Source organism: Delphinus delphis, chromosome 11, assembly GCF_949987515.2.
Source record: "Delphinus delphis chromosome 11, mDelDel1.2, whole genome shotgun sequence".
In the NCBI taxonomy this organism is placed as follows: Eukaryota; Metazoa; Chordata; class Mammalia; order Artiodactyla; family Delphinidae; genus Delphinus; species Delphinus delphis.
In genome coordinates, this window is record NC_082693.1 from 6,154,606 (window position 1) to 6,179,722 (window position 25,117).

Sequence of the window (25,117 nt, forward strand, 5' to 3'; positions counted from 1 at the left end):
ACTTGCCTCCCAGGGTATAGAGTTTCTTTCTAAGATGACAAAAAATATTTTAAACTTAAATTGTGGGAATGACAGCACAAAACTGTGAATATACTAAAAACCATCGAATTGTATCATTTAAATGGGTGAATGTTATGGTCTGAGAATTAAATCACTTACAAAGAAGTTTTATAAAATGAACTTGATGGGCTTCCCTGGTGGCGCAGTGGTTGAGAGTCCACCTGCCGATGCAGGGGACATGGGTTCGTGCCCCGGTCCGGGAAGATCCCACATGCCGCGGAGCGGCTGGGCCCGTGAGCCATGGCCGCTGAGCCCGCGCGTCCGGAGCCTGTGCTCCGCAACGAGAGAGGCCACAACAGTGAGAGGCCCGCGTACCGCAAAAAACATTAAAAAATTAAAAAAATAAGTAAATAAAAAAAATAACATGAACTTGATACCTTTAAAAGAAGTTTTCTGAGAAGCAATGGGCCTTGGGGATGAGGTGGAGCTGCGTATGACTGCTGGCTCTCCCACCACTAGCTATGTGGTCTTTGGTAATTTTCTCTACCATCTGGGCCTCGATAAATGGTAGCTTTTATCATTCAAGAGGAAGGAATATAAAGAGAGATGGGACATGAAGCCTCAGGGTTACAAAGAAGGCAGAACCAAAGTGAGCCTCTGGGATGAAGGAAGCACATCCAAGACTATCATCTAGACTTTGATTCTTGGTCCTTGTCTGTTTCCCAGAAGAATGTGTCTTTCCTAAATATCCCACCCTAGAGCCCTGTCTTGCCATGGGCGTTGACCTCAACCCTTGCAGTAGGCAAGAGAAGCATCCCTCCCATCAGACAGCAACATGTGCTCCTCCTTTCATCTCCCACCCTTGGCTAGACTTACAGCAAGAACAGAAGCATTTCCAGTATTAACAGAATGGAGGGAACACAAGAAGGACGCTGACAATCAAATTCCAGGCCATTTTTATCTCACGCTGCTCATTTGGGAAGGTCATTTTCCCCCCAGTGCCTATAAGGCGTTAGATGCTTTGAGCTTTACATTCTCAACAGTGTAATGAAAATAGATGTTGAATGCTAACACGTAAACATATGTACCATTCAGAATGCATTCAGATGTTTTTCAATTATTCATGGTCCCTGAAAGTTATCTGACCTATCGTGCATATCATATATCCAAGCAGTGTTTATATCAGAACCGCAGCCTCAGTGTACGCAATTCCAGCTCCTCGGCATTCCCGTCTATGGAATGAAAATTACCTGAGGCAGCGGTCATTAAAAGTTACATATGATTTCCATAAAATTATCCATTGTACATTGCCCTGGGGTGGAGAAAGAAGGTCGCATAGGATTGCCAAACCCGACAGGACACAATACGTTTGCTTTCTGATGAGGGTGATGGTGATGATTACTCTTTCCTAAGAATGAATTCATTTTTTTCCCCAAATAACTGGCGGTCTTGGACTTACTTTTTTCTAGGGAAATAATAACTTAGACAGCCACCCCCTTTCTCTTCTAAGTCCTGCTTTCTTAAAGGAAAAAAAAAAAGACAGAAAGAAAGAAAGAGAGACAGCTAGTATTCTGGGCTTAAAAACACCACATTCTCCGTATTGGTGCTTGAATAAATTTGCATGTTAACATGAATGGCTCCAACTTAAAGAATGTAAAATTAAATGAAATTTTAATTCGAATCCAAGATGGAGAAAAGACACGTGTAAAAACAACAGATTGTCGATCTCGTTGAATTTTTTCAGGAACCAGATTAGGAAAGACATCAACACACACACACACACTGTTGGTTTCAAAAAAGGGTGGCACTCAGAGGAGACCGGCGGTGCCAAAGAGGAGCCCCCCACCTCACAGGCACTGCGAGTATTTACAGATCACAGCACAGACCCTGAAGCTCTGTTTCCATGTCTGAATGCCACCGTAAAACTCAGAAATACGACGCACGATCACCTCCGCACTTTGGAGGCCCAGCCAGAGAGAATGAAACGTGAGGGAGAGTGTACGAGCAGCTCAGGCACATACAGGCATGGCCTCTGCCGGCCCTAAGGGCCACTTCTTGATGTATCCTTGCATAGCAGTTAGATGCCCAGACTGTCAGAGACTCACCTGGGTTGGAATCCCAGATCCACCCACCATTCACTGTCTGGGTGACCTCTGGCCAACGACTTAAGCTGCAGACATACCTTTCTTCATTAGTTTTCATTTACAGAAAAATTGCTGCAGCCTCATCAATTTATTTCGAGAGTAAAATGATACAACGCGCTGAGAACGGTGCCTGGCCCGCAGCAAGGACGGAATCAAGGTTCGCTGTCATTGCGCTGGTTGGTCTGGCGGTGGTTGCTACTGCTATTCAACGTGTAGGTGACAAGGGTCCAGAGGACCCAGGTCTGAAACGGTTTCTTTCTTTCCCGACCTGCTCTCCCATTTCATCCAGACATGACCACCCGGGAAGGAGAGAGAAATCAAGTCATGGGAGGGGCCTGTTCCCCACAACCTCTGCCCACGGGACACGGAGAGACGTCATGCTCTCTTTCCGTCCTGTCCCACCGCTGTCGGCCCTTCTCACAGCCCAGTCTCCATCCGCGAAGGCATTCCCAGTGAAATGACAGTAGGATCATAAGAAAAAAAAAAGGAAAGCAAGCACCAGGTGCCAGCGCCTTACCGCATCCTCAGTCCCACCGGTTCCCAGTTTCTGGACCAGAGACTTGTCGCTCTCCCTCAGCATCTTCTCCCGAACTTTGGTTTCATACTCAGGCCGGGGGTGCTCCTAAAAGCCAGAGTCACAGAGTGGTTAGTAAACAGGCGGAGGGCCACCCTGGCCCGCGGGGTATGGCCAGACACCACGAGGACAGGAAGTCAGGTCACGGGGTCAGATGCTATGGGACAAGGGCTGCCACACTACACACAACCACGAGGCGTCGAGACCAGGGACACACTGTGGCGGGAGAGGGGGACACACACCACTTTTTACCACACTGGAAACCAAACCTGAGCACGTTCCTGGGGGTGGCGCCAGGGTTGAGAAAGGAGAGACGAAGCATTAACGAGGAGCTGATACAAAAAGGAGCCCCGTGCTGCACACAGCAGTTTGCCCAAAGGCCCGGGGGCTACCTCTGGTCATCCCACCATCTATCCTCAGGCCTCCACTTTAAGTTGCAATGAGCCAAATCCCAGCTGGAGAAACAGATGTGCCCCCCCAGCCGGGAGTCAGGGCCAGGACCAAACGTCTTCCCTGCGCCATTCTTCTGCAAGCCAAAAACGGCCGCCAGTAAACATCACAGTTGAAGGTGCCCACAGGGAATCTTAAAACTCACTTGTCTGGACCTGTTTGCTATTCAGCCTTGGTGAGTAACTCACTGGCAAGCACGCTGATGCTCGGGAGACAGCGCAGGGACACGCAGCAATACAAACCTGGAGGGTGAGTCACCAGGCATGGGAACGAGTGCCTGGGTGATCAGAAAGACCACGGTCCCATCAGTGCAGATGCTGCGGCAGGAAGACGCGTGACTTACTTCAAAGAGAACTGAACAGTGTACACCCGGCCTCCTGCATCGTTTACCGAGAACTCCCAGGCGGGGATTCCGGGGCTGGCTCCCAGCGGACACAGAGAACACACATTCCCTCATCACTGCTCAGGCCTCAGAGATTCTGAAAGCCAACAAGCTGGACTCCTGACCTGTCTCTGGCTTTCCCGAGACATGCCATGATGCTGGAGAGGAGAAACTGTGCACGTGACTAATAAGAATAACCAGTACAGGGCTTCCGTGGTGGCGCAGCGGTTGAGAGTCTGCCTGCCGATGCAGGGGACGCAGGTTCGTGCCCCGGTCCGGGAAGATCCCACATGCCGCGGAGCAGCTGGGCCCGTGAGCTGTGGCCGCTGAGCCTGTGCGTCCGGAGCCTGTGCTCCGCAACGGGAGAGGCCACAACAGTGAGAGGCCCGCGTACCGCAAAAAAAAAAAAAGACTAACCAGTATAACAGAGGAGGAGCCATTCCAGGGTTCTGCAGGCTCCCCATCATCACGCGGGCCCCACGGTGCGTCCCACCCTCGGAGGTGGGACCTGCTGTGACTGCTGAAACACGGCTGGCGGAGCCTGCCCCTCTCAAATACTCTAGAGTCTTACAGCTTACACGACACGCAGTTCTTGATTATGTCATCTTCCTTTATTGTTTCCTAGTTGTTTTGCACGTGGGAATCTTTTCATCCTAAGATAAGAATCCGCTACCTGGTCTCCATTATTTTGTTTCTCGCAGCAATTAGCACCGTGGGGAGAACACAGAAATCTCTCAACGCTGGCGAAGTTCACTTCATTTTGTCTCTCCCCTTCACCCATCCTCCAACACAGCATTTCCTAATGTGTGTGCCAGGAGGGTTTTAGCTAAAAAAGGATTCCAGGGTCTAACAGACTGGAACATACCATACAATGTGTCACCTGAGAGTCACAAGGAGCCTAATAAAAGCTCTGAGAAGTTCTCCTGTAAAGACACGGGCTGAATCTTCTTCAACCCACCATGTCCCACAAAACTTCTTTCGCCTCCAGCAATTAACCTCCTGCAGAAATACTTTGAGAAATGTGCTGTGGCCTCTGAAATTTGGTTGCGTTTCTTCTATGTTATTCCTATGGAAGATTTTAACTACAGAACTAAAGCCGTGCCTCTTTGTACCATCCTCTGGATTCTAAAGCCCTTGCGTCTATCCTGTCATCCTCAGCAAAGGAGCTGACGGGCCTTCCCTGCTGACTGTAAGATGCTCCTGACCGGCCCCTGACTTTCCGAAGACGTGACATCACGTAGAGGAGTGTCCTCACATCCCTCCGGTGGTGGCTGTGGCCCACTTCACTGCACTCTGGGCCCCAGCTCAGACCCTCCTCATCTGTTTAGAACAAGCTGAGAGCTCTTGGCACGCAGACAGGAGTCCGAGGCTCTCAAGGCAGAGTGTCAGGCTGCTCTGCTTTCCAACCGAAGCACGTCAGACAAGGATCTCGCGCTCGCAGCCAAGAAGGTTGGGTGAGGTCACAGGATTCCTCAGAGGCAGGGACCTGGACAAACAAGCGCCTGGCCAGAGCACAATCTGGACCCCGTGAGGGTGGCTCCAATACACCTAGCCTTAAACACGGCCTCCCTGGATGGGGTCTGATGCCGAATCATCACCAATACATAACCCCTCCCGCCAAGACTCTGGGAAATATTTTGCAAAGCTACTTCCACCTAGTTGCTCCCCTCAGGAGCTGGCCTGAAAGAAGGCCCCAGGCCAGCTCAGGACCAGCCTTCGTTGATCAACAGAGGTAAACCCGGAGATGCAGTCAACAGATGTCTCCAAGAAAGAGTTACCAAAGCATGTACTGTGTTCCGAGCTCTTGGGAGCTCTTCTTCAGGCTCTGAGGCTACGAACAAGGAGCTTATCTCCAAGTGGAGGCAGGTGACAATAAGCCAACAAAGCCACAAGTGAGAAAGCAGCAAGTGGGGATGAGAGCAACAGAAGGAATGTCAGGCTGGCTGCTTCAGAATGGGGACTGAGGGAAGGCCAGCCAGAGGAGGGTCACGTTCTGCTTGGGATGGAAAAGCTAAGGAAGGTCAGGGCAGGTGGAGGCTGGAGCCTTCCATGTAGAGGGAGGAGCCGGTGCAAAGCTTGGAAGGAGCCCAGGAGAGAATGCAGGCCCGTGAGGCTGGGAGGTCTGGGAGGAGAAGCACGCCACCACGTGCTGGGGGGAGGCAAGGGATCTTGCGTCCTATGTGACAGGAAGCTATCAGGGCAACTAAGCCTGACGTGGTAGACAGGGGCGGGAGAGAGAGGGACGGGAGGACGTCTGCATCGAGACCCCCCTCTCTGAGGGGTCCCAGGGACACGTGGGGCCTGAGTGCAGCAGGGAATCGGGCAAGAGAGGCCACTGAGCTCAAGGCCATCCCATCTCAGAGTGAAGACTCCTGAGGTCTGGCAGGCCTCCTTCGACGGCCTTCAAAGGGGTCTCTCGGGCCATCCCAGCCGGTTCCACAGGGAGGCCCCTGGGCCAGGGGCTGCTGCCCCGGGCGGTGGGCTCTCCAGCCCCCTTCTCCTCCTCCCTGCTTTGAGCCCCGCCCCTGCTGCTTTCCTTGGCGTCCCACGTGGTGCGCGCACCCCAGGCGGGAGAGACAGAGGGTGGGTGGCTCTGGTCTCTGTGTGAGTGAGCACCCTCCCCGCTACTCCCGAAGGGCTGCTTCCTAGCGAAGACCATAGGGTAGAAGCTGTCTGAGGGTTACAGACAGCTGGCCATGGCAGAATCCCTGAGACCTGGAGACAACATCTGGTTAAAACAGAAAAAAAGCTCTCATGATGACCTTCAAGGACCCCTGCAACCTCCTCCCCGAAGCCCAGGTGGTGTCTGCATCCTCTTGCTCCCCATTTGAATGTGGGTTAAATCTGCCCACAGCACTTCATTTAAGGCCTAGGGCAAGTCACAGATGCCTTCCAATCCCGCTCTCCCTGCCGTCCCATGAGCTGAGGAGATACAGTCGGGACCCTCCCTGGCCTAGCCACCAGCCTGCATTTGTTGCTCTGCCCCCACCAACTGCAGCCCAACCCCTGTTCCCTGCAGCCAACTAGACCTTCCAGGTATCCTGCTGCCTCTGAGCCACACCCTGAGCTTCCCTGGATCAAGGCTCCTGTCGGCTGTTTCCTCCTGTGGGTACCCATTCCTCCCTTTGCTGCTCATTAAAATTCAACCAGTCTTCAAAACCCTGATTTAAAAACAAAACAGTTTTTAGACCGGAAGGAACTCCTCTCAAACTCACCATTGTATTCTAATTATTCAGAGACCAGACAACCCCTTAGTTGAATGCAACCCTTTGGAGATGCTCAGAGCCCGCGCCTGAGGGAGTTCCATGTCCCAAACCAAAACCTGGCCCACAGTACGTGCCTGATGTGCACGTTCAGACTTAACTCAACTTAGAGCGTGCTTAACATCTGAGTCCAAAATCTAAACACATGGAAGGAAAGACACAGCTGCCCTCCCTCCTCTCAACCACGCCTGGCCCTGGGCTTGCACACGGTGGGGGGCACATCCTCAATGCTGCAGAACTGACCCGCCCCCAGTAACCTCACACAGAGAGCCCGTCAGGACCAGCTCTTTGCGCCAGGGGTGAACCCAGGCTTGGCCAGGCCTCTCTCTCAGCCTGCGCAGGAGTTACTGAAATCACGCCCCTCCCAGGAATTGGCCATGGCTCATCGGGTTAAACAGGAAACCTGGCTGCAGAAGCCAGAGTGGCTTAGCATCCCACTCCTGCCAGGGACTGAGACGTCAAGGGCACTGAGTCATAACGGATGCCTTTCTCTGTGTGAGTGTGTTTACACTTCCTCTTTCACAGGCAGACCTGCTGGCCTCCTCAGCGCTACTCAGAAGACACACTTAGCTTGTTTCTGTCCCCACACAGGCGTGGATGCCAGGCTGCTGCTTCTTCTCTTCCTCGAGACCTCCTAGGCCCTGCTGCAGGAGAGAAGGACCTGTGCGCCCACCACCTCCCCACACCCAGCCACAGCTCTCTCCCCTCTCTCTTTCTCCTCAGAATCAAATCGAACCAATAGGACAAAATCACCCACACAGTCCGACTTCCACAGCGCTTTCGACTGGAAGCACTACCTTGGCCATCTTTCCCCAAGAAATGCAATTGCCTTTATTGTTCTCTGTTGCTTATCTTCCCAACTAATGCGTATCGTCTCTGAAGTGAGAACTCATACGTAGATCCTCTCATTTGCCACGGAACCCTGATGCTGTGAGCCTCCGGGTATCTGCTTAACGCACAGGACTGGGATGGAGCGAATGTGTGAACTCAATCCATGGTCATGGAATGCCCACCTGCTCAAAGGCAAGCTGACGACTTGGAGCTTTAAGGAGAGCAGAGGATGTCACATCACAGAAAAGGGAGCCACACAGCCTTGAGAATAGGACTAAACTGGGGGTTTCACTAGCTTAGTCACAAAGCGTCAGGGTCACAAAGCCAGAGGTCCCGAGTCCAAGGACAGGCACATCAGTGAATGAGGGAGAATACAGGAAAAGTCTGCTCCCCGCACAGCTGTCACATGCTCTCAGCCAGCCTACGCACATGGCACTCAGGCAACTGGGGGCACCTCCTGGTGCTCCGGACACTGTCCCCAGCATCTCACCGACACTGCCCAGGGCATCGGGAGCCCCATCTGATATTCACGTTTGCTGTTCAGGCAATGGCAGCGCACGGGAGAAGAGAACCGTGAGCAACCAGGCCCACGCTGGTCATCGTCAACTCGCCAACATCAAAGGGGGCCCTAGTTCTCAAAGGAGCCCCGAGGGAAGGTCAATTTGTTCCATCCTTTAAAATCATCTGTCCATACAACTAGACTCTGGAAGAACCTACCCTTTCCCTTAGCTCACGCTCCTGTTTCACACATGCTCTCCTGGCTGACAGGGTACTGGATCAGTGGTTCTTTCTTCCTCCATATGCATCAGGGCAACCGAGACCTAGCACCCATGCCTCCCCCTGACCCTCAGCAGGCTCACAGAAGCATCCAGACACGTCCGTGCTCTGGGTCGCGTTCTCTGGCTTCGCGCTCTCGAGCACCAACAGGACGGGAGGTGGAAGAACGCTGAGTTAAACCTCGAGGTCACCACAAGGCTTGCTTCTCATGCCATTTTTTCCCAGAGAGGGTCACAAGGACATCTGGCTACCCATCAAGTCCAAAGTCTTACAGCTCAAGCGAAGAGAGAGGATTTCAACTCTTGGCCTCAGTGCCCATCAACCCTGGCTTGGCCCATGGAGCCAAGCTAGGAAAGGGGCCACAGCGAGACTCGGCAGGTGACTTGGCTGCCGTGATAGCAAATGTAAGCGGTTATTTCACTCAAGACAATCTATTTCCAGGGGCAAAGCAAAGCAAAGACCCAAAGAGAACTCACTTCTTCCTCTTCTATGCCAGTCAGATCCCAGAAGTAGCCTAGTCGCATCTGTAATCTCTTCCAGTTTTCAAGAAACATGGTAGCTTAAAAAGAAAGGAAAAAATTCTGTTAATTCTGAGCACCCTCAGGGTTCCCCAAGGGAGGATAAACTTATAAATTTCAAATTTAGGGACTTTCTTTAAAGCATCGATTCCCTTCCCCAACCCCAACTTCTAGCTGGGACAACTCAAAATACTCCACATCCAGGAGAGCCCAAGAGATATATTTAAAGGGAGACACACACACACACTTATAACCTATTTCTAGGTTATAAGAAAAGGGTAAACACGGACCTCAATAAATGAAGGAAGAACGGAAGGATAAAGGAAGTAAGAATGGAAGGGTTTGATGGTCTGTCGTCTTTTATGACAAACCTCGTCTTCCCTATACGTTCCCTCTTCCTGCACCTTCCTCAGCACTCTCACTTTTTTCTCCATCTTTCTGTCCCCACCACAACTTCCCTTCTCTGGGCCCAAATCACCTCGTTCTGAGGTTATGTAACATCTCCGAGTAGTTCTACGTGAGTCCAGGGTCTCAGTGTCCCCGCCCCCCATCCCGCATGCAGCTGGAAGACTCATCTCCCCAAAGTGCCATTCACTCATTCTTCCATTTGTTTAGCAAATGCTCGTTGAATGCCTACCATCCCGACACATTGGTTAGCCTGCCTTCTCCAACCACAGCCCTTGAAGGGCAGCCCAACATGCTCCGGAAAGAACCAGCCCCCTCTGCTCCACAGGTATGGCTTCTTATGCCAGGATTGGACACCTGATCCAGAGCCCACTCATAGGCCAATCGGATTCTCTCTTTTGAAAACTGAAACTAAGAGACACAAAGAGAAGCAGAAATGGGACAAACCATGCAGCACGTGAAAGAAGGAGAGAGGTTTCTGATTCCTCCTTCCGCTCCAGCTGCCTAGGGGCCTGGCTATACTTAATTTCCTGCATCCACGAGCTTGCTTCCTACTTTCTTATCATCTCTTATTATTTAAGCAAGCTTGAACGAATTCCCTATCAGAAAACCCAAAAAAACAAAAAAACCAGACCTGAGGTACCTGCAATATACAATACAATGTTCTAGACATCGTGAGGAAGACTAGGCAAATCTGACGTGCATTTTGCTCTCAAGTTGTTTATTCTATGAGAAGAGATTTTACATAACTACAGTACAAGGTATGATGTGATCAGGGCCTTAAGAATGACGCAGATAAAAGGCTGTGGGCATGCAGGAGAGAGGGCGCCAGCTGCTGCAGCATCTGAGCTGAGTCTGGAAGAGCAATGGCATTTGGGCGGTGCAGAGAGGCAGCGAGAGGGGGAATCCCAACGCACACCCCCAAACTTACACTGGATCCCTATTGTCTAGATTCTTCCCTCTGGATACAGGGACCTTGGGTATCTGGCCCAGCCCATCTGTCCACATCTATTCGCACCGCTTGTCAACACACACCTCACACCTGCATTGCTGACGAGGGCATCGCCTTGCTGTCCTCTTCATCCCCAGCTTTTGCAAACTGTCCCCTCTCCCACGCTACCCTCCAGTGCTGTCCTCCTCCATTCCTGACCAGCTCATCCTTTCCCAGGCGCCCGTTCCTCTGCACTCCTAACACCCTTAGATCTGGTGCCCTGGAAAAGGAGGGGGCGTGACAGTCCCTGAGGCCACCCCTACCTTTCTACACCACCCCTGGTAAGAGCCTGGGCGCCCCTCCACTACCTGCCGCACCGGACTGTCGGCTGCCATTCGGGTCTGCAGCGTAGTAACAGGACCGCAAACGCTTCTTCGCCTCGTACCTGCCTCTGTTCACCTGGGAACAGCACGGGGCTGAGCAAAACAGGCACCCACCTGCTGGCTGAACGTATGGTTACTTAAAGCTACATTTGTTTCACTTGGCGCTATGACAGCTACTAGCTACATTGTGGTACACGCATCTGTATCTCTTCTCCCTGGGATCTGAGGCCTTGTCGGGTGGGTACCCCACCTCCCGACCCTGGCCTTGGCCTGGGGATGGTCTCCAAACAAGGGGTACGCCCCTCCTTTTCCTGCGCTGTTCTCAGTGACTGAGGAGGGCTCTGCACACAGACCGAGGTCTCTGTGAAGGAGAGAAGTCAGACTGGGAACAGAGGACAGGGCAACAGAGTCACTGAGGGGGAGTCATGGGGACACAGAGGACCGTCGCGACGACGGAGAGCAGCTCACAGCTCCTGGTGGGAATCATGGCCAGGCACCACTCGGAGTGCTCTGCATACACGTCCCACTGACGGTCACGAGAACACTAGGGTGCAGGTCTCACCTCACCCGCTTGAGAGATGAAGGCAGTGCTGCTCCCAGGTCGAGGACCACCCCTGCCCCACGTTACTCAGCACCTCGGCTAAGAGGACTGACTTCAGAGACACAGGGCTAGTCACGCTGGCTGGCACAGGAAGGGACTGGGACCCACGGTTAGGACTGTCTGACCCTGAAGTCACTGTCCTTAACCTCGTCCCTTTACTCCTCCCTTCCCTACTTTTCAATAGGGCTTCACCCTCATTCCAAAGTTCCCTGGAGTTTGAAGCCAGAACCCCGGAGGAGCTGGGCCAGACTGCTCTGCTGGTCCCGGGTCCTGCTGACTCATCTCAGGGACCCCTGTTTCCGCCCCACCAGCAGCCCCATCGCTCTCTCTCCGTGGAGAATCACTTCTTCTCCCAGCTTTCTTCCTGGCAGGCTTGGGCCCTGGCCCAGGCCCACCCAGCACAGTACCGCTGATCATAATAATCATGTAATGAGAGGCATTACCATTATTTTCTTTTTAACATCTTTATTGGAGTATAATTGCTTTACAATGGTGTGTTAGTTGCTGCTTTATAACAAAGTGAATCAGTTATCCATATACATATGTTCCCGTATCTCTTCCCTCTTACGTCTCCCTCCCCCCACCCTCCCTATCCCACCCCTCTAGGTGGTCACAAACCACCGAGCTGATCTCCCTGTGCTATGCGGCTGCTTCCCACTAGCTATCTGTTTTACATTTGGTAGTGTATAAATGTCCATGCCACTCTCTCACTTCGTCCCAGCTTACCCTTCCCCCTCCCCGTGTCCTCAAGTCCATTGTCTAGTAGGTCTGTGTCTTTATTCCCGTCTTACCCCTAGGTTCTTCATGACCTTCTTTTTTTATAGATTCCATATATCTGTGTTAGCATATGGTATTTGTTTTTCTCTTTCTGACTTACTTCACTCTGTATGACAGACTCTAGGTCCATCCACCCCACTACAAATAACTCAATTTCGTTTCTTTTTATGGCTGAGTAATATTCCATTGTATATATATGTGCCACATCTTCTCTATCCATTCATCTGTCGATGGGCACTTAGGTTGCTTCCATGTCCTGGCTATTGTAAATAGTGCTGCAATGAACACTGTGGCACATGACTCTTTTTGCATTCTGGATTTCTCACGGTATATGCCCAGTAGTGGGATTGCTGCGTCATATGTAGTTCTATTTTTACTTTTCTAAGGAACCTCCATACTGTTCTCCATAGTGGCTGTATCAATTTACATTCCCACCAACAGTGCAAGAGGGTTCCCTTTTCTCCACACCCTCTCCAGCATTTATTGTTTCTAGATTTTTTGATGATGGCCATTCTGACTGGTGAGAGATGATATCTCATTGTAGTTTTGATTTGCATTTCTCTAATGATTAGTGATGTTGAGCATTCTTTCATGTGTTTGTTGGCAATCTGTATATCTTCTTTGGAGAAATGTCTATTTAAATCTTCTGCCCATTTTTGTATTGGGTTGTTTGTTTTTTTGATATTGAGCTGCATGAGCTGCTTGTAAATTTTGGAGATTAATCCTTTGCCAGTTGCTTCATTTGCAAATATTTTCTCCCATTCTGAGGGTTGTCTTTTGGTCTTGTTTATGGTTTCCTTTGCTGTGCAAAAGCTTGGAAGTTTCATTAGGTCCCATTTGTTTATTTTTGTTTTTATTTCCATTTCTCTAGGAGGTGGGTCAAAAAGGATCTTGCTATGATTTATGTCATAGAGTGTTCTGCCTATGTTTTCCTCTAAGAGTTTGATCGTTTCTGGACTTACATTTAGGTCTTTAATCCATTTTGAGTTTATTTTTGTGTATGGTGTTAGGGAGTGTTCTAATTTCATACTTTTACATGTAGCTGTCCAGTTTTCCCAGCACCACTTATAGAAGACGCTGTCTTTTCTCCACTGTATATATTCTTGCCTCCTTTATCAAAGATAAGGTGACCATACGTGCGTGGGTTTATCTCTGGCTTTCTATCCTGTCCCATTGATCTATATTTCTGTTTTTGTACCAGTACCATACTGTCTTGATTACTGTAGCTTTGTAGTATAGTCTGAAGTCACAGAGCCTGATTCCTCCAGCTCCGTTTTTCGTTCTCAAGATTGCTTTGGCTATTCGGGGTCTTTTGTGTTTCCATACAAATTGTGAAATTTTTTGTTCTAGTTCTGTGAAAACTGCCAGTGGTAGTTTGATAGGGATTGCATTGAATCTGTAGATCGCTTTGGGTAGTGGAGTCATTTTCACAATGTTGATTCTTCCAATCCAAGAACATGGTATATCTCTCCATCTATTTGTACCATCTTTAATTTCTTTCATCAGTGTCTTATAATTTTCTACATACAGGTCTTTTGTCTCCTTAGGTAGGTTTATTCCTAGGTATTTTATTCTTTTTGTTGCAATGGTAAATGGGAGTGTTTTCTTAATTTCACTTTCAGATTTTTTCATCATTAGTGTATAAGAATGTCAGAGATTTCTGTGCATTAATTTTATATCCTGCTACTTTACCAAATTCATTGATTAGCTCTAGTAGTTTTCTGGTAGCATCTTTAGGATTCTCTGTGTATAGTATCATGTCATCTGCAAACAGTGACAGCTTTACTTCTTCTTTTCCGATTTGGATTCCTTTTATTTCTTTTCCTTCTCTGATTGCTGTGGCTAAAACTTCCAAAACTATGTTGAATAATAGTGGTGAGAGTGGGCAACCTTGTCTTGTTCCTGATCTAAGTGGAAATGGTTTCAGTTTTTCACCATTGAAGGTGATGTTGGCTGTTGGTTTGTCATACATGGCCTTTATTATGTTGAGGAAAGTTCCCTCTATGCCTACTTTCCGCAGGGTTTTTATCATAAATGGGTGTTGAATTTTGCCAAAAGCTTTCTCTGCATCTATTGCGATGATCATATGGGTTTTTCCTTCAATTTGTTAATATGGTGTATCACACTGACTGATTTGCGTATATTGAAGAATCCTTGCATTCCTGGGATAAACCCCACTTGATCGCGGTATATGATCATTTTTAATGTGCTGTTGGATTCTGTTTGCTAGTATTTTGTTGAGGATTTTTGCGTCTACGTTCATCAGTTATATTGGCTTGTAGTTTTCTTTTTTTGTGACATCTTTGTCTGGTTTTGGTATCAGGGTGATGGTGGCCTCGTAGAATGTGTTTGGGAGTGTTCCTCCCTCTGCTATATTTTGGAAGAGTTTGAGGAGGATAGGTGTTAGCTCTTTAAATGTTTGATAGAATTCGCCTGTGAAGCCATCTGGTCCTGGGCTTTTGTTTGTTGGAAGATTTTTAATCACAGTTTCAATTTCAGTGCTTGTGATTGGTCTGTTCATATTAAAAATAATAGTAAACATTTAACAAGAAACATTTACTATTATTTTTAATTGTAATTTGTAGGCAGCCATGCCTAGGGGATCTTGGCTGCTGTAACCAAATACACAATCGCATAAAGCACACAGCAAGGCCGTTAAAATAACAAAACCAACCCCTAAGCCACAAAGCGCTGACACAATCCCACCGCATTTGCTTTCCCTCCACTGCTGCTACGTGAGAGAAAGAGAGGGGAGCTGGGGGTGGTGAAACGGTCGTGAACCTCAGAAGGGGTGGGAGGTATCCATTCATCCATCGCGAGAGCAGGGAAGGTACAGCTGAAAACCAAGTTTCCTCACAACAAGGAAGCACACATCCCAGGAGAGGTCTTGAGGGATTGTGGACCAGAGTCAGTAAGCTTCAGCTGCTCAGTCACAGTAATATTTGCCAGACAGATTCATGGGAATGAGGGGTGCAGCATGTCAAAGCATGGGTGCGTCTTTTGCACTCCGATCAGTTCACATGGATTTGGGGTGATTACAAGACACCGCCTTTCGAGAAGCAGGCACAGAGCCGCCTGGCACCGCGTGGGTCACACGCTGCAAATTCAGGTTGTTCTCCTGACCCTTCCTGTGAACAGTTCCAGAGCTACATGGCCACAAGTGCCCTTTCCTCCGACCCCCTGCCCCTATTCTGTGGGCTGACACTGCCCACATTCCTGGGCAGTGGTCATTCTCCCTGGGAGAACAGAGTCTCTGCTAAACACCTTCCTCGGTGGCCTGGTCACGTGGGAATCTTTCCAGCTCGGTTCTGTCTCCACCCACGTAGAGGTGCCCGCAGGAGACAGAGGCCACTGGGACCAGTTCTGGCAGCGGGGCTAGAACAGACCTCGCCTCTCTCCTGGTCACACTCCCGGGATGTGTGACTCACGGCCCCATCCTGGTGTGTCCTCCAGGCCCCCTGGAATCACGGATAAACCTAGCAGCTTCTGCAGCAGGACAGTGGCCCTGCCGGTCTGTAATCCAATGGGAAAGATGAGGGCCTGCACTGGATGGATGAGTGAAAGGCAGGCTGCTACTCCCAGCAGGCTGAAACATATCCCCTTGGTCCCTTCCTTAATACCCGTGGCTGTGTCTTCTTAGAAATGTTCAGTGACCACGGGGTGGTTATCCCAGTTTGTAAGAATAGAAGTGTGTGTGTGTGTGTGCACGTGTGCATGCGTGTGCTTCTAGTCAGATAGCTGTGGCCCAGAGAAAGTTTATTACCCCAAGACTCTGGGGGGAAGGGAGGAGGAGGAAAATGAAGGAACTATTTGTTCCTTCCTTCAGAGATCCTTTGGGTGAGAATATTGAAAACATCCCTCTGGCATTAGGTAAAATCTCTGCAGTCTACACTCGCCTTGTCCCGGGAACTGCACTGAGTGTGGAGGCAAGAGACCAGGTCTGGGCCCACCTTTACCCCCAGCTAACTCCGTGACTGTGGCAGTCACCCCACCATTCTGAGTGTGACACCAAATGACATCTAGGACTTGCCATGTCTTAGGAGATGTACCTGGAGGTGCCTATGAGTGTGTGAGGGGTTTTCAAAGCATGCATGGATGGGTTCAATCTCCAAATAAATCCTACATGAGATTAATACCAGATTCACATTACTCTATCTCTTTAAAAAATATATTTATAAAGCCACGGAGGATATTCTTAGTTCTATTCACATGTATGAGTAAAGTAGAGAAATCTATTGTCCCTAAAATGCTTTTTAAGGTATAAGGACCAGGGCTTCCCTGGTGGCGCAGTGGTTGAGAGTCCGCCTGTCGATGCAGGGGACACGGGTTCGTGCTCCGGTCCGGGAAGATCCCACATGCCGCGGAGCGGCTGGGCCCGTGAGCCATGGCCGCTGAGCCTGCGCGTCCGGAGCCTGTGCTCCGCAACGGGAGAGGCCACAGCAGTGAGAGGCCCGCGTACCGCCAAAAACAAAACAAAACAAAACAAAACAAAACAAAACAAACCCCCCAAATACTAAGGAAGTAAACCGAAGGATATGGGCTTTAGAGTTTGGTCACTGTACCCATTTAAAGGTACCCCCCCATAGAAGCAAGCCTCATGGTGACAACTTACCCCACAGAGCCATGAAGATGGAGAAGAAGACAGTGGCGGGGTTGTCAAACAGGTGGCTGGCCCGCGCCGTTCCACAGGCTGAGCTGAGGTTCCAGTAGTCACAGGACTTGTCACACAGGGGACACATGGTGAAGGCATTCTGTTGGTCACACATCTCTTTGCTGCAGAAGACAGAGGCTGCTGGGTCAGGGGGGCTCCAGCGGGACCCTTCCCAAGCCCATCACCACCAAAACAGCTCCCACTTCCGAATCCCTGGTTGAGCTTATCAACTCCAACAGCGAGGTATGTTAGAGAGTTGGAATTGGGTTCTTCCCTTCGGAAGTGTTATTCTTATATCTTGTCTTAAAAAATGAATGGGCTACCTTTGGAGATATGGAGCCCCCTGTCACTAAAAGTGGCCCAACAGAAAGTTAATGACCATCTATCAGAGATGCTGTTCATTGGACAATGCCACATAAAGTCCATTCAAAATGTGCTGTGTCTACGGGGCTGGTGGGGCACATCAACAATTGTGAATAAATCACCCATCGGAGGTCAGATTCCATTGCTCTCATTCAAGCATGGGCTGTCTCATCAGTGAGTAAGGCTGGTCACACAGAGGAACAAACACGAGTGTGCAGCTGAACCAACACAATTCCTTCCTCTGGAAGGAGAAGTCATGTGAAAAAGAATGGAGTCAGGTGGCTAGAAGCCCATTTCTAAGTGCATCAGCCACGTGACTGTTTGTAGAAAGGGAATTAGTAACCTCAACTTAATAAGAATTATCACAGACCTAGAGAACAAATGTATGGATATCAAGAGGGAAACGGGGGGTGGGATGAGTTGGGAGATTAGGATTGACATATATATACTATTGACATTATGTATAAAACAGATAACTAATGAGAACCTGCTGTATAGCACAGGGAACTCTACTCAATGCTCTGTGATGACCTAAATGGAAAGGAAATCCAAGGAAGAGGGGATATATGTGTAAGTATAGCTGATTCACTTTGCTGTATAGCAGGAACTAACACAACATTGTAAAGCAACTATACTCCAATAAAAAGTCTAAAAAATAAAAAAGAATTTTTTTAAGAAAAAAAAAGAATTATCGTAACCATGAAATGGGATGAGGGAGGCCAGAAGAATAAGGTAAATTCTTCCAAAGTCTAGATTCCAAGATACTTGGAGAACAAACTAGTCAAATAACCATCACCTATATTCTCACCTATCTTCAGTGTATTTCTGTTACAGGACTCATAAATGTATTTGAAATTCCATTCATTCGTTAGGTGATTAGCTGGACCCAATTAATTTAGGCTCACCAGAGTGCTTGCAAATAAGAACCGAAGTATTCTCGGCCCTAACTGGCTTCCCCAGTAACCCTCCACACTACATTCTGGTAGGAAAATGAATGAACTCATCACTCTGGTGTGTCATATTCCCCCTGGGGGATGGGTACATGGCTAAGCTCATGGTTTGGGGAAAAAGGGTGGAGAACTGGCAATTTCATGAAAATGAAGCACTGGCTGTTCTCACAGAGCAGCTGGAGCCACGGTGATGGGGCCGCAGGGGACCCCAGGCTGAAACCACAGCTGGGTTTCCTCCGGAAACAGGCAGCAGAGGGCGCTACCGAGCACGGTACAGTCGGAGGCCGCTGCCGGCGGAGGGAGCTGGTACCTGGGTGCTGAAGCCCGGGATTAGATGAAACCCAGAAGCCGGCAGGATGCCTGCGTCTAGCTCCCCATCGCTAAGCAGTCGAAAGGTTTCACCGAGGGCTGTCACTGTCTGTCAAGTCCCAGCTTTCAGGCTTGTTTTTAATGAGTCACGGCAGGGAAGGCCGCCTGTGTGAGAGAATGGAAACTACGTCTCCGAGGATAAATCCCAGTTCCTCCATTGACTTTCCATTGGCAAGTGTCAAGAGCGGCGACGCGCTCACATAGACAATATTAAATAGTAATTTCTTAATAATAAGTTCAGCTGTGCTAGCTTCACCTGGGCATGCGCTTGTTGGTAACCGGAGAGCAAGGTTCATTTTAAGTCTTCTGGGTCAGACACATGTTGGCTGCCTGGTGGAGGAGTTGCTGCTTTTGGAGAGGAGAGTACCTCTTAGAAAACAGACTCACGTGGAAAACAGTGGGTCTGCACAAAGCCTAGTAAAGAGCTTTGCTTCTAAGCCATTTCTGAGAAGACATGAGTCCTTCTCATATCTTTGCTGCGGAGGGTTTTTTTTTTTACACATAGAAGGGGGTGGAATCCTAGAACACCTAATCTCAATCAAAACTAGTTAATGCTGGGTTTCCCTGGTGGCGCAGTGGTTCAGTCCGCCTGCCGATGCAGGGGACACGGGTTCGTGCCCCGGTCCGGGAAGATCCCACATGCCGCAGAGCGGCTGGGCCCGTGAGCCATGGCCGCTGAGTCTGCGCGTCTGGAGCCTGTGCTCCGCAACGGGAGAGGCCACAACGGTGAGAGGCCCGCGTACAGCAAAAAAAAACAAAAAACAAAACTAGTCAATGCTAAAAGGTCAGAAGTAAAAAAGTATTAGCCACCAACTTGGCACACTTTGAAACTTAAGGGCTGTGTACATTACTGGTTTTAAAATCAGAACACAGTCAACTGCCAATCATTTTGTACAAAATGGCAGCCGTGGTACATGGATACTCATCACATCTTTTCAGTTTGAAGTCAGAATGCTCTACGTGTATTGGGTTGGGGTTTTTTGTTTCATCTTTTGGGTTTTTTGATGCAAGCAATTTGAACAGAATTCTGGAGAAATTCTGCCTCAGGATGACATTAAAAGGACTCTGTAGTCTCTGAAAGAGGCTGCCTCTAGACAAGCTGAAAGATGGGGGAACCTCCCCTAGAACTGAAGTCAGGTCTGGGTCATTCACTAGCTGCCTTCACCACAGATTCCCAGTTCGAAGTAACAGTGGCTATAAATGCAGTGGTGTATTTCTTCAATCTATCATTTTCTCTACGAAGCAGAAGATTGATGAATGGGCTGACCATCAGGTGAACCAAGACCCCAGAGTGGGTGGTGTCCTCAATGAGTGACCCACTGCTCACAGGTCAGGCGACACAGAGCTGTACTAGCCACAAAGGGAGGCAATTATTCAGGAAATTCAGACAGAACATCTGCTATTAAGGTTTCAGGTCTAAACTGACCAATTTTTGAAAATATGGCTTAGATTAATTAGCTTTAAAAAAATGCTCCAGTCTTTCCTAGGCGTGTAAGCAAATGGAGAACAAATGCAACCAGCCCCTTGCTGAGTCAAGGAAGCTTCTGTAGATATATCGTGCACATACGGAATTATTATTTACAAGTGACGCTTGTGTCTCACATATCAAAGTTCTTGGCGATAAAAGGTACCATTTAAAGTTCCACGTGATGTAAATTTTCTGGTTTTGATACTGTACTGTAGTTATATAAGACGTAATCACTGGCGGTAACTGGATGAAGGGTGCCCTGGGCCCTCTGCACTATCTTTACCACTTCCTGTGAATCTATACTGTTTTCAAAATAAAGCTTTTTTTAAAGTGATACACAGATACTAAATTCCAGGCTTAATGCCAAAATTAGAAACCTTTACAATAATCCCAGGAAGAGTGCAAGTTTTTAATCACGCTTAGGAGAGGCTGATAGACACAGACCCTAGAAGAGTACGAATTCATTTGGATTCAGTATTGGGACTTAGAGGCTATTCCTCTGTTAATGAGGATTGGTAGTTTGTGAGTTTTTGCCAGGCGTAGAGCTTGGACTTTTGATAGACATACAATTATGATTAAGAAGCCGTTCTCAAAAACGTCTTCATAGTGTGCTTAACTTTTTCTATTTCCACCTTCTTGATTTGCCCCACCCTACTCTGAAAAACTGGCACCCAAACTTTCAAATTTTATAGCAGCCAATTTCAAACTTTTTTGTTATAGAAAGTTAAAAAAACAGTTTTAAAAAAATTTACCACAGATTCCAGTATGCGAGTATATACATACCCGCTCCTCATAAAAACACTTATATCGCTAAAATAACTGTCATGAAACAATTCTGATACTTCCTTCTCGTGATGACTACTAATATTATGTTTCATTCTACTCTGTCCTACCTTATTCTAGTTCATTTAAAAGGTAACGATTACATTGATTCTATAATCCATTAATGGGCTGCTATCCACAGTTCGTAAAACATCGCACACTCCAGGATGTCTGCAATGATAATGATCACGTTTTACACGCGTCTAAACCCGCACGCACATGAGTGTCCATGCATGTGCATAAATAAATGACTTTGCAGCTTGTGGAGACCATGGTCATTTCCAGCCGCAGCGGTCACCGTCACATGCATTCCCGTGTGGAGAGCCAGGGCACAAGTTCTAAGTCCTGACGTAAACCAGCACACAGATGCCCTACCCGCTGCACTGAGTTGGTTCGAGGTGCGTGGTATGGAGTCCTCAGCTTGGATCAACCTGAGGCCCAGCTCCCCAGGGATCACAACGGGGCAACTGAGCCGGGTTTTTTTCTGAGACTGAACCAACTGGGGCCAGTTGGAGCAACTGGGCTGCAGAGGAGGGTAAGAGCCCTCCGGAAGACTGCACTGCTTACTGGAAAAAGCAAAGACCTTGGAGCAGGTGGAACTCAAATCACAACCCTGACAATTATTAATTGCTGCAGTTGGACAAGCGACCTCAGGTAGCATCCATGTCTCCCTCTCTCTGAGGTGAGAATACCTACTGACAACACTGATCTCTACAGGATCAAAGAAACAAAACACAGAAATCACCTAGCACCATGCCTGGTACAACTAAGACCAGGAATTTGGTAAGTACTCGTTCTTCCCTCGTGCTGCGCGAGGCAGAGCCCGGAAGTCATAGGTCCTGTGACAAAGGTCCCAGAACGCCAGTCCCGAACCCTGAACGGATGACACCACAGTTTTTATACACAAACATATCCAAACCCTTGTCTCTCATACCAAGGTACTGAGCTTTATTCTAACTACTGACACGGCCATCTCCAGTGTCCCTAACCTGCAAGAGCTTTTCTATAGAGTGACATAATGGAAGATCACCTGGTTCCTGCCACTGGTGGATACGCTTTCCTCAAAGAGCACAGCTCTTGCCCATTTCTTCAGGGTGGCCCCGACTTCCCCCATCCCTAACCCCAACTGTCGTGGACACCCACAGGCTGCCCAGTGTCCCCATTCCCCGGGCTACTGCCCCCAAGCCACGACTGGTTGACCCAGAGCCTCTACCTAAGCCAAAAGGAGTCAACAGGACTCTTCACTTGGGACCAATCAAGTATAAAGCTCTCAGGTATGACACCCACGAGCTACAAGCAGCCGTGTTTACATCCAATGGAGAAACTCTGCAGTGAAACTAATAAATACTAGAAATAATCAGAGATGGGCAGTAAACAGAAGGAGTCCCTATTTCCATAGTCCCTTGGGCTAGCCACGTGCCTGCCACTGGGTCCCCTGAGGGCCCCCCGAAACCCTGAGGATAAATTCCCTTTATCTGCGTACGTTAGTTCACATGCATTTCTATCACTTGCAACTGAAAGAGTATTAAAATACACAAATGAGGGAATTCCCTGGCAGTCCAGTGGTTAAGACTCCCCGCTTCCACTGCAGACGGCCCGGGTTCAGTCCCTGGTTGGGGAACTAAGATCCCGCATGGCTCGAGGCATGGCCAAAAAAAAAAAAAAAAAAAGGTAAAATGCATAAAGAATGCTTCCGTTTGCAAAGCCAGTTCTGGAGATGGCAAGAGATTTAAATTCTAAATATTGGCTAAGTGTCTCAAACTCTATTTCCACATATATTGATTCATTCAACAATAATTTATGAATACTCTGCTGTGTGCCAGACGCTGTCAACTTTAGTCCTCACAACACCACCATGAAGTAGGCGTCATTGTGACCATTTCACAGCCAAGGAAACCAAGAGTCAGGGAGTGAGGTACCCAGTCACGTAGTTACTATGTAACACATTCAGTCCTAGAGGATGCTCTTTTTAGTCCCTATTTTCTTGTAGGATCTCTCTTCTCCATCAGGATCAACCTTTGTTCCATGTCTTGGGTCGCCAAGAGCCCCGCTACGGGGCCTGTCGCCTCCTGCAGTCTCTGACATCCTGAGCCACAGCTGAGGCTTCCTCAGCTCCAGAGCTGCCTGCTTCTGACACAGCCTCACAGCTTTTTATCCCAGCAGCGTCTGACCACATAGATGCCACCTCTATCCAATACCACTCAACACTTCCTGCCTTGGGTCATCTGGGAAACCAAAGGGAAAAAAGTCATGAAATTGAGGGGAAAAAAAGCTTTTCTCAGGCATGATTTCTTTTTCATCAGTTTTCAGATCCTGCCCAATCAGACCCTGGTCCTGGAGAAGAGTTTGACCAGGAAAGGAAGTGGCCACACCCAGCGTGGCTCTGAGCTGTTCCCAGAATCTGTTGCTCCCAGACCTCTCAAGAGGGAAGTGACAAGTGACCTGCTGCGTGGTAAGGAAAGCGGGAAGGAGAAGGACAAAGGGTGAGGCTTTGGAAGGAGGCGTCTGAAATGTACAATGTACTTGCAACTGGGGTGAAACTCCAAATGACTGACGCGTGAGAACTGAGCCTTTTCCGTTAAAACCAACTCACCTGGGAATATCTTCTTCGATCGTTGCACATCCATAAAGAAACACGATGACCCCGATGACGGATGATGGGATGAGGAAGGATGTATACAATCCCAGCCAGGCAAAGTACAGTCCAATTTTTTCTCCAAAATACTTTCTGGAAAAGGAAGAAAACAAAACATACTGAGAAGACCATAGAGTTTCCTTCTTTCTGTTTGCTCTAAACCTGAGAATGGGTTGAAAAAAGTGGAAAGGGACAAAAGTTACATGGGGAACAGGGGACCTCAGCACAAGGAATCAACAACTGGTCTTTTCTGAAATGAATCACATTCCATTAGAATCACATATACACACCTGTCCTGGCTGTTCATGTAAAGTAGCTGCAGGAAGGAATCCAGCACTAACAGCAAACTGAAGAAAATGCCACACGTTTTGGCATCTTTACCAGACAAACATGAATAACATATCGGCATTTCATGAGTGCCATAGTACTCGACCCACAGAAAAACACACCTTTTTGAAACTAGCTTATTTAAACAAAACACACAAATTTGGGGGCATGTAAACTGATATATACAGACGAACAAAGATGCACTCATAGAAAAATGACTAGAAGAAATTCAATAAAATATGAGTCATGGTTTCTTTAGCTGATGGGATTATGGGTGGGTTTTATTTCTTTATTTTTTTTATCTTTCTGCATTTTTTAACTCTATTTTGTTCATGAATTACTTTTAAAATAAAAAATGATTTCTTTTAAAAAGAAAAGGTACGAACCCATATCTTTTTGCTCCCCACTTCATAAAGTTAGTAAATGACCACATAAAGCCTCTGAAAAGGGGTTTTCCTTTTCCCTTAGATGGATATTGATGATGGATCCTGACGAGAAAAAACAACCCACAGAGGAGACGTATATTCTATTTCTCACGAGCCTCCGATATAAACCACAGGAGGGAAATGGGAACCCAGCCCACCCGTTGATGGAAGGACTAGAGAATAAGAGGAACAAATAAAATCTATGTATCCACCACCAGAATGCTGCTTCCACTTAGGATAAAGACACTGCCAGGAAATGTAGCTTCCCCCCAACAACAAAAATCTGTTAAATCAAAAATTTTCGTGAGGGCTTCCGTGGTGGCGCAGTGGTTGAGAGTCCGCCTGCCGATGCAGGGGACGCGGGTTCGTGCCCCGGTCCGGGAAGATCCCACATGCCGCGGAGTGGCTGGGCCCGTGAGCCATGGCCGCTGAGCCTGCGCGTCCGGAGCCTGTGCTCCGCAGCGGGAGAGGCCACAGCAGTGAGAGGTCCGCGTACCGCAAAAAAAAAAAAAAAAAAAAAAGCAAATACGTTAATGACTACATTAAATATAAATGTACAAGAAACCCACTTAAAATATAAAGAAAAAAGTAAAGGACTGGAAGAAGATAGACCATGCCAACACTAACCTAAAGAAAGCTGACACAAACAAAATCATCTTCAGAACAAAGAACATTACCAGATATAAAAAGGGACATCAAACAGTGATAAAATGGTCACTTCATTAAGAAGGCCTAATAATCCAAAACACATACAGTAAAATACATGTGTCAAATGCATAGATCAAAATGCATGCAATAAAAACTGATAGAACTGAAAGGATAAACACACAAAACCTCCAGTATAAATTAGAGATTTCAACACTTCCCTTCAGTAGTTGACAGACCAAGTACAGAAAAGCAGTAAGGATACAGAAGACACTTCAAACCAACTTGACTGAATTGACATTTATACAACACTCCACCAAACAACAACAGAAAATACATTCTTTGCAACACACATTCACAAAGATAACCATATTGTGAATCATTAAGGAAATCTAATAAATTTAAAATAATTGAAATAATAAAAAT

The 25,117-nt window shown here is 48.0% G+C and overlaps 1 protein-coding gene across 1 annotated transcript in view; it reads right to left on the minus strand.

The window, feature by feature from the left end:
• ANO2 (anoctamin 2) overlaps positions 1 to 25,117 on the minus strand; it is a 332,095-nt gene that overhangs the window by 150,867 nt on the left and 156,111 nt on the right. Inside the window, exons 11-14 of the mRNA XM_060024145.1 lie at positions 23,253 to 23,387; positions 16,649 to 16,809; positions 8,898 to 8,980; positions 2,662 to 2,766 (exon numbers count right to left, since the gene is read on the minus strand). Of these exons, the coding sequence (XP_059880128.1) occupies positions 2,662 to 2,766; positions 8,898 to 8,980; positions 16,649 to 16,809; positions 23,253 to 23,387 (484 nt within the window). The remainder of the gene's footprint in view (positions 1 to 2,661; positions 2,767 to 8,897; positions 8,981 to 16,648; positions 16,810 to 23,252; positions 23,388 to 25,117) is intronic.